This window comes from Coturnix japonica, linkage group LGE22C19W28_E50C23 (assembly GCF_001577835.2).
Source record: "Coturnix japonica isolate 7356 linkage group LGE22C19W28_E50C23, Coturnix japonica 2.1, whole genome shotgun sequence".
NCBI lineage: Eukaryota > Metazoa > Chordata > Aves > Galliformes > Phasianidae > Coturnix > Coturnix japonica.
In genome coordinates this window covers 1,718,150-1,727,291 of record NC_029544.1, presented here as the reverse complement: position 1 = coordinate 1,727,291, position 9,142 = coordinate 1,718,150, and the positions used below count along the sequence as shown (strand labels likewise).

The following is a 9,142-nucleotide window of genomic DNA, read 5'->3' as shown; positions in this document are numbered from 1 at the left end:
CAGCAGGTAGCATCAGTGCTGGGGGGGTCCCTGGTAGAATTCGTCCCATCGGCTCTGGAAGAAGCGTCTCATGTTGTGCCCAGCGCGACCCACGGCGGAATCGTCCTCGTTGAAGGTCCGGCAGTTGTCGAACACTAAAGTGGCGTCAGCACGAAACTGAGCCGCGCTCGAGTACCTGCAGGGGGGTGATAGTGAGGGGAGAGATATAGGGGGGTGTATAATAGGGGAGAGATATGGGGGGGGTATGGAAAGGAAGGTAAGGGGAGAGATGGGGATGGTTATGGAGGGGGTGAAGGGGAAGGTAAGGGGAAAGATGTTAAGGGGGGTGTGTAATAGGGGAGAGATGAGGGGGGGTATGGAGGGGAAGGTTAGGTAAGAGATGTTGGGGGGGGCATATAATAGGGGAGAGATATGGGGGGGTATATGGAGGGGGTTGGAGGGGAAGGTTAGGGGAGAAATATGGGGGGGGGTGTATAATAGGGGAGAGATGTGAGGGGTATGGAGGGGAAAGTAAGGGAAGAGATGTTGGGGAGGTCATATAATAGGGGAGACGTGGGGGGTACAGAGGGGAAGGTAAGGGGAAAGGTAATGGGGGGTCATATAATAGGGGAGAGATATTGGGGTGGTTATGCGGGGGTATGGAGAGGAAGGTAAGGGGAGAGATAATGGATGGGATATTGGGGAGGAATGTTAGGGGAGGGTCATATAATAGGGGAGAGATGTTGGGGGTGACATGGGGGGGGAAGTATTGGGGACATAAAACAGGCAAGAGATGGGGGAGCACATAGGGGAATTATGGGGGGGGGATACAGAGGGGAGAGGTTTTTTTGGGGGGTAAATAATAGGGGAGAAACATTGGGGAGGGGGATAAAGAACTGGGGGGGGGATGGTGGGGGTGCTCACCCGCCCCGCAGCAGCCGCACGCGCATGGTGCCAAAGTCCATGGGGTGTTTGATGATGCGGCGGTAGCCGGGCACCAGGCGGGGGTTGACGGGCTCCAGGAAGGGCCAGGCGTCCTCATGTGCCTCCATCTCCATCAGGATGATCCTTGTAAGGGGGGGGGGACACAAGAGCTGGGTGTTGGGGGGGGGGCTGTAGGGATGCATCCCCCCCATGTTGGCCCTGCCACACTCACTCGCAGAAGGTCAGGTCGCCGGGTGGGCCCCGGGGGGGGGCTGAGCGCCGTTTGGTTGGGGGTGATGCCCCCTCGGGACGCCGCGATGCCGCCCTACGTCGGGGGGGGCTGCTGCCATCATCCTCTGCTGGGCCCCCCCCCGGCACACGGCCCCGTTTCCGCTTCTTCCCCCGCCGCGGGGTGAGGGGCTCCGGGTATTGCTGTGCCTAAATGTGGGGGGGGGACACACACAAACTGGGGTCACCACCAGCTCACAGCCCCGAGGGGGGGCAACGCACAACCCGGACCCCCCCCATGTACCCGTGAGACGCAGACGGAGCAGAACCAGTCGCCCTCGGGCACGGCGGCCATACGCGGGCGGTGGCAGTAGAGGTGGCAGCCGCGGTCGCAGCCATCACACAGCAGCAGGTTCTCATCGTCATCCCCACGCCGACACACCAGGCACGTCTATAATACGGGGATCAATGGGCTCAGAATGGTGGTCCTTAAGCCCCCTCCCCTGATTTTAAAGCTGGCTGTGCACTCACCACTTTGTTGACAGACTTCTCCCATGCGATGGAGCGCTCCAGCTGGTGGATGCACAGCGACACCTGCGCTGCACTGCGGCACCGCTCCAACGTCTGCCGCCACGTCCGCACGCGGGGGGTGATTTCATAGGCACTGCAATGGGGGGGGACACACACACATGGCTCAGTACAACACCACGGGGGTCCCACAGGGGTGGAAATGTGGGGAGGGGGCTCACATCTCTGTTGGGCTCAGCTCCTCGGGGCCGCTCAGCACCACCTTCTCCAGCACCACCTCGTGCGCTGCCCACAGTGGTTCTTTTAGGTAGCGTCGCTCCACGTTCTGCTCCAACGCCGCCAGGCGCCGCACGGCCAGGTCCAGGGGGTTGGTGTCCTCGCGGCGTGGGGGGAGCCCGTCCCGCCGGCTGCGCACCGTGATGTCCTCCAGGGGCTCCACTTTGTGCTCGCAGTACCGCAGGTCGGTGCGCGTGGAGTCGGGGCTGGGGCACGTCCATCCCTATGGGACAGCAGAGCTCAGGGCTGAGACCCTCCTGGGGAGCTGAGACCCTCCTGGGGGGCTGAGACCCTCCTGGGGGGCTGAGACCCTCCACTTGTGCACAGGGACCCCCAACCTACCCAAGGACCCCCACCTACCCATGGACTCCCATTCTATCGAGGAACCCCCACCCTACCCAAGGGTCCTCACCTTACCCGGGGACCCCCACCATACCCAAGGGCCCCTCATCATACCCAGAGACTCCTACCATACCCAAGGACCCCCATCTTACCCAGGGACCTCCATCATACCCAGAGACCCCCACGCTCCCCAAGGGCCCTCACCTTACCCGGGGACCCCCACCCTCCCAGGGGACTCTCACCATACCCAAGGGCTCCTCATCATGCCCAGAGACCCCCACCCTCCCAGAGGTCTCCCACCAACCTGAGGACGCCTCACCTCACCTGGGAACCCCCACCCTACCTAAAGGTGCCCATCATACCCAGAGACCCCCACCAACCTGAGGACCCCCACCCTCCCAGGGGACCCCCACCCTCCTAGGGGTCTCTCACCCTACCCAAGGGCCCTCACCTTACTCAGAGACCCCCACCCTCCCAGGGGACCCCCACCCTACCCAAGAGCCCTCATCTTACCCAGGGGCTCCCACCCTACCCAAGGGCCCCCATCATACCCAGAGACCCCCCACCCTCCCCTGGAGCCCCCCCTACCCTGATCTGCAGGTCGGCCATCAGCACACGCTGCTCCAGCTCCTCCACCCACTGCAGCACCGACAGATCAGCCTCGTACGCCCTCTCCATCACCGACCATTGGGCCAACGCTTCCTGAGATGCGGCGGTGACGGCGGCTGTCTCGGGGCGGGGGTGGAAGATGGGGTCTGGGGGCACAAAGAGGGGTCGGCAGGGGGGACATGGAGCCATCCCTATATCCCACACCCCACACACAGCCCGTACCCGTGGCAGCACGCAGGCAGACCTCCCGCAGGTACTCCCTGTGCTTGGTCAGGTGTTTGTGCAGTGCTTTCTCTCGGATGCCCCGCGGGTGCAGAGCTCGTGCCACCGCCTCCAGCTGCTCGGGGTCCTGCAGCCACCACCACCCACTCCGCATCTCTGCAAGGCAGCACCGTGCTCACATTGGTCCCATAGAGCTGCCCACCCCCCCATATCCCCATCCCCATCCCCCCCTCCATCAACCCAGGGTGATGCTCTCACCGGGGGGAACCGGCTGCTCCGTCAGCTGCGTCAGGTATTTCTGCTCCATCTGCTTGAAGAACTTGGTAGGGGGTCTCCCCCGCCGCTTGGGTTGCCCTGGGGGGTCCTGCAGCTTCTCCAGGCTATTCCGGCTCCGGGGACAGGCGGGGGGGGCCCTGGCACCAGCGGGGACCGGGGTGGAGGCGAGCAGAGGGGAGGTGGGGTCGTCTGCTGGGAGCCCATTCAGCTGTAGGGATGGAGCACGGTGAGTAGGGGACCCCCACCCATCAATGCTTCAGAGCCCCCCCATGCACCGCAGCACCCACCTGCCTGGCCGAGGCCTTGGGCTGATCCCTGTGGGGTTGATCCCTGTGGGGCTGCTCCCTGTGGGGAGGTTGGGGCTCAGCTGAGGAAGGCGTGTGGGGGACTCGGTCATCGCGGGGCAGGGGGCTGAACCACGGCCCCTGCGTATCCGCAGTCTCTGTGCTGCTCTCCTCCTCCGTGGGGTCAGACGAGGCCTCGAGGGGTGGCAGCCCCACATCCCCCGCTCCAGGGCTGCTGTCTGGGGTGAGCACTGAGTCGGTGAGCAGCGAGGGCTGCGTCTGGCTGAGCCACGACAGGAAGGCAGACTGGCTGAGGTCGTGCTGGCTCTGCCCCAGTGACAGCGGCTCCTCCAGAGCCCCGTTGATGGGCGGCGATTTGGGGGGGATGGATGGGGGGATGGATGGGGGGACGGGCGGGGGGATGGGTTGGGGGACAGGCAGGGGGGTGGGTGGGGGTCGTGGCTCCTCTTTGCTCTTCCTCGGCCTTCCCCGGGCACGTGCAGCCACACAGTTCATGGTGACCCGTTGGGGAACCGGCACCGGCACCTCGGGGTCCGGCGGCTCCTCCTTCACCGCAGGCACCGGGCGCAGCACCTTCTGCTCCGGGGGCTCCTCCGGGTGCTCCTCGGGCACTAAGGGGGAGCAATGAGGTTGGGTCGCACCATGAGGGTCCCCAGCTCTCCTCCCCCCAGCCCCAACCCCGCTCACCTTCTGCCCCCTCCACGAAGATCCCCCCCAGGTGGGGCAGCACCCAGTACCGCCGCCGGTACCGGTCCTGACCCAGCGAGGCCGCCCGCAGCGTCTGCGAGGAGTGGAGCAGCTTCTTGCGGAAGAACATCTGCCGCTGTGGGAAGGGCACGGGGTGAGGGGCTGCATGGGGGGGGGTCACAGCCATAATATGGGCACCCACAGACGTGTGCCTCCACCACTCACCTTCGCCAGCTTCTCGATCTGCCGCTCGAGCTCAGGGATGCTGGAAGCCAATGTGTCAGCCTGGGGGGAGCGAGAGACCATCAGGACCAGGGGAGACCCTGAGACCCCAACCCCAACCCACCCCGATGCCCACATCACCTCCTCGTCCCGGCGGGAGCGGCGGCCCCGACCCTCCTCCTCCTCCTCCAGCTCCAGCCCAGGCTCCTCACACAGGCGGGAGCTGCGCCGGCGTCGTCCGTCCTCCAGTGCCATCAACTCAGACTCGGGGCGACCCGTCTTCTTGGCCAGAGCCATCTTCAACCTGATGGGACACAGCACAGTGACAGCGGAGACCCCATGCGAAGCCCCCTCTGTGCCCAGAGCCCCTCGAGTCAGGGGGGTTTGGGGAGTGCAGCCCCATTTCCCATCCCACAGCACAGCAGCGTCTTATGGCACAGCCCTGCCCCTATTCCACAGCACTGCCACATCCCTACCCCATCCCCATCCTACACCATGGCAATGCCCCATCCCCATCCTATGGCACAGCACCATCCCCATCCCATGGCACAACCCTGCCGCCATCCCATGGGGCAGCACTATTCCCATCCCACAGCATAGGACTGCCCCACAGCACAACCCTGTCCCCCATCCCATAGCACTGCCCCATCCCACAGCCCTATCCCATGGCCATACCCCATCCTCATCCTATGGAACAACCCCATCCCATGGCACAGCACTATCCCCATCCCATGGCATAGTACAGCCCCCTCCCCACCCCACGGCACAGCACCATCCCCATCCCAAGGCACAGCCCCCTCCCCATCCTATGGCACAGCACCATCCCCATCTCATGGCATGGCACTGCCCCATGGCACAGCCCCCTCCCCATCCTATGGCACAACCCCATCCCCACCCCATGGCACAGCACCATCCCCATCTCATGGCATGGCACTGCCCCTTGGCACAGCCCCCTCCCCACCCCATGGCACAGCCCCCTCCCCATTCTATGGCACAACCCCACCCCATGGCACAGCCCCCTCCCCACAGCACCCACCGGCGCAGCCGTCCCTCGATGATCCATTTATTCTTCCTATAGGCCGACATGCTCTCCAACGTCTTATCGATCTCACTGCACACACACAAGGTGGGGGCTCAGCTCCATGGGGTGGGGGCACAGCCATCCCTCACCCCCCCCCCCCATCCTCAATTTCTCCCCTATACTCACCTAATAATGCGGGCGCTGCTGTTGAGCTCATTGACCAGGAAGGCCAGGATGGCAGCTTTGTGCTCGGGGAGCAGAGCCTGGAAGGGTTTTGTGCGCAGCCTCGTGCACAGCTCAGCTTCGGCTCCATGAGCCGTCAGGAAACAACGCAGCACCTCCGAGACGGTGTCACGGTTCAGGCTGATCTCTGACACCTTCTCACCCAGGATCTTAAGGGACTGTGGGGGAATAGAGAGGGGTTGGGGGGCAGCAATGGGGGAGTCAGCTCTTGGAAAGGGTTGATAAGAGCAAAGCGAGGGGAAATGGCTTGAAGGTTGAGGTTGGATGCTGGTTCTTTGCTATGAGAGTGGAACAGCTGCCTAGAGAAGCTGTGGATGCCCCATATATCCCTTAGGGATGTTCAAGGCCAGGTTGGATGGGGCTGCTACGAAATGGGGAGGTTTGGACCCTTGGGGTCAATTCCAACCCAAACCATTCTGTGATCTGATGGGAAAACCCAAAGCCTGGAGCGGGGCGCCCCCAAATGGGGCCGTAATATGGGCAGCCCTGAAATGCAGCTCTCAACCTGCAGCAGCTGCAGCCTCAGGGCATCACAGGGCAGGGGGTGGGGGGGACACAGAGGGGTCGGACACATATCAGGGCATTACCTGGCAGTAGGGGGGCAGCCCTGGGTCATAGAGCGCAGCCTGCAGCAGCCTCACCAGCAGGTCCTGCACGGCGCCGGCGCTGCCGCCCACCCCCAGCAGCCCCTCCTGCATCGTGCTCAAGCTGGGCACGTCCCTGCTGGGCTCGAAGCCCAACACTTTGCCGTAGCTCTGCAGGAATTCCACCACCGTCAGGCAGTGGGAGAAGGCACGGCTGGGCAGCACCAGGCCTGGGATGCGCGAGAAGGTCGGAAGAGGCTGTGGGGCAAAAATGGGGCGGTCAGGGCAGGTTATATGGGATCAGAGCTGACAGACCCCCTTCCCCATCCCCACCTGGTGGTCCGCCAGGCACATATCCTCCGTCGGCTTCTTCATCTCCTCCAGGATGAGCTGCTGCCGTCTCCTCTCCTCCAGGCGCCGCTGGGCCAGCAGCCCCTTGTCCACCCTGCGCGGCCCTTTGCCCTTCTTCTCCTTGGGCCGCCCCTTGTCTTTGCCCTTCTCCATTTTGCCTTTCTTCTCCTTGGCCTGGAAACACAGCCCAGGGTGGGTGGCCCCTCTCAGCCCCCTCTTTACCCTCCCTCCCCCCACGGCTGCTGCAGACTCACCTTGCATTTCTTCTTGGCCTCCTTGGCTTTGGGAGCTTTCGCCTCTTGCTTCTGCTTGTTCTTGGCCTGGAAGGGAATAAGAGCAGCTCAGGGATGGGCAGCAACATGGGGACCCATTGGATGGGGCAGGGGGCTGCTCTGTGCCCCCCAGATGGGGAAGGGGGAGGCTCCATGTCAGCCACCCAGCCAGAGGGGCCTTAGGGCTGCCCCCAGCCCTCCCCAAGCCCTATTCACTCCTACCTTCCGCCTCATTTTCTTCTTGATTTTGCTCATTTTCAGCTTGTCCTCATCACTGAGCACCTCTATGACAATGGAGAGAAGGGGGGTTGGTGACAGCAAGTGGGGTGGGCTATGGGGTGGGCTATGGGGTGGGCTATGGGGCAGGGGGTACCTTGGGCCTCCAGCCTCTTCAGCAGCCTGGCATCCGTCTTGCTGAGCAGATCCACCATTCGGGCCTTTGGGGGCCGCCCGCGGCCTCGCTTCACAGCTGGCAGCTCTTTGGGTTTCACCTTCTCAGCGTTACGGGGTCGCCCACGTTTCCCAGTGATGGCCTGGATACGGGCTGGGATCTCCTCGGGGCTCAGCTTCACCCACTGCAGACCCTATAGGAACAAACCCCATTAGCCCCAATAGGGAGCGACCCACAGCCCCATAGCATCGCATAGGGTGCTATAGGGCACTCTAGAAGTGCTCACCTCCGGTGTATCCCGCTCCTCATAGAAATCCCCCACCGGCATCCGTGGGCTGAAGCTGAAGTGTTCCCGACGGACGTCCTGCACCACGTTCCTATTCAGATACTGAGGGGGGGGGGACAGGAGGAGGATGAGGGGCTGTGATAGAGCTGGGGGGGCTGCTTAGAGGCCCCCCCCCCCAATACTGTACCTTGATCACCTCCGGGAACTGCTTCATCCTCTTCCCACACGGCCCATAGTACCACGTCTCTCCCTGCCACCGGTGGTTCCCCCTTTTGATGCGCACCTCCCTCCTCCACCTGCACGAAGGGGGGGGCTCAGCATGGGGTCCCACACAGCCAGGGGGGATGTGGATATGGGGGGGGGCAGGGGGGATGTGGATATGGGGGGGGGCATCACAGGGGGACGTGGATATAGGGGCACTATAGGGGGATATGGAAATATGGGGGCACAAGGGGGTATGGTGGAAATATGGGGGGACTATAGGGATGTGGAAAAAACAAAAAACAAATGGGGAGGCAACCAGGGGATGGGGATATGGAGCGGCACCAGGGGGGGTTTATGTTTGGATTGATGGGGGGGGGGGTCACAGAGGATGTGGAATATGGGGCATTATGGGGGATGTGGATTGGGGGCATCATGGGGGGTATGGATATATGGGAAGCACCGGGGGACGAGATGTGGTTATGATGGTGGGGGCATCAGCGAGGATTAGATATAGGGGACAATGGGGGATTGGATATGGAGGCACCAGGGCTAGGATTTGTTATGGGGCACTATGGAATTTGATTATAGGGCACCACGGTACCCGTGCTGCAGAGGGGAATCGCACCTCCTCGGGGCGGACGGGGTGGTGGCATGCAGCCACTGCGTGGGACGGTTCACCTTGTAGGGCAGAGGGAGGGGAGGGATGGGGGGCCAGCTCCCCTCAATGGGCGATGTGGGGAGGGGCACCCAGGCCTGGAGGTGAGAGGGCGAGATTGGTGGTGGGGGGGTTTCCATCCTCACCTCCCACCGATGTGCTCAGTGGGCAGCGCGGGTGTCCGCAGCTCTTTGCTGTCCCCTTCTGGAGCAGCTGAAGCCTCCGTGCAGCTGTCAGCCACCTCCTCCTCCTCCTCCTCTTCTTCCTCCTCCTCTTCCTCAGCAGAAGGACACGGGGATTCGGGCTCCAGTGCAGTGCTGAGCTCCAGAGCCCCCGATTGCTCCGGGCCATCATGGCTGCTGCTCAGCTCAGGGCTGGTATCTGCAGGGCCAAAGGCAGCACCATCACAACCACCATCCCTTCCGACCCCCCCCCATCCAGCACCCAGCTGGGGGGCTCGTTTGGCTGTGGCCCCCTAATACCATACAATGTTGCCCCACCATTACCGTGCAGGGGGGCGGTGAGCTGGGGCTGGGC

General features: G+C 63.1%; 1 protein-coding gene across 1 annotated transcript; it reads right to left on the bottom strand.

Annotated features, from left to right (window-relative positions):
* BAZ2A (bromodomain adjacent to zinc finger domain 2A) lies at window positions 1–8,745 on the bottom strand. Its single transcript, XM_032441072.1, has 23 exons — window positions 8,552–8,745; window positions 7,934–8,042; window positions 7,747–7,848; window positions 7,443–7,653; window positions 7,292–7,353; window positions 7,052–7,117; window positions 6,780–6,971; window positions 6,450–6,704; window positions 5,806–6,020; window positions 5,635–5,709; window positions 4,740–4,902; window positions 4,602–4,661; window positions 4,377–4,512; window positions 3,672–4,300; window positions 3,367–3,592; window positions 3,109–3,264; window positions 2,866–3,032; window positions 1,881–2,158; window positions 1,663–1,795; window positions 1,436–1,582; window positions 1,136–1,341; window positions 904–1,047; window positions 1–175 (listed from the first exon to the last, which is right to left on the bottom strand). The coding sequence occupies exons 1-23, from the start codon at window positions 8,743–8,745 to the stop codon at window positions 13–15; spliced, it is 4,089 nt and encodes a 1,362-aa protein (XP_032296963.1). The 3' UTR covers window positions 1–12.
* Window positions 8,746–9,142: the final 397 nt, after the last annotated feature.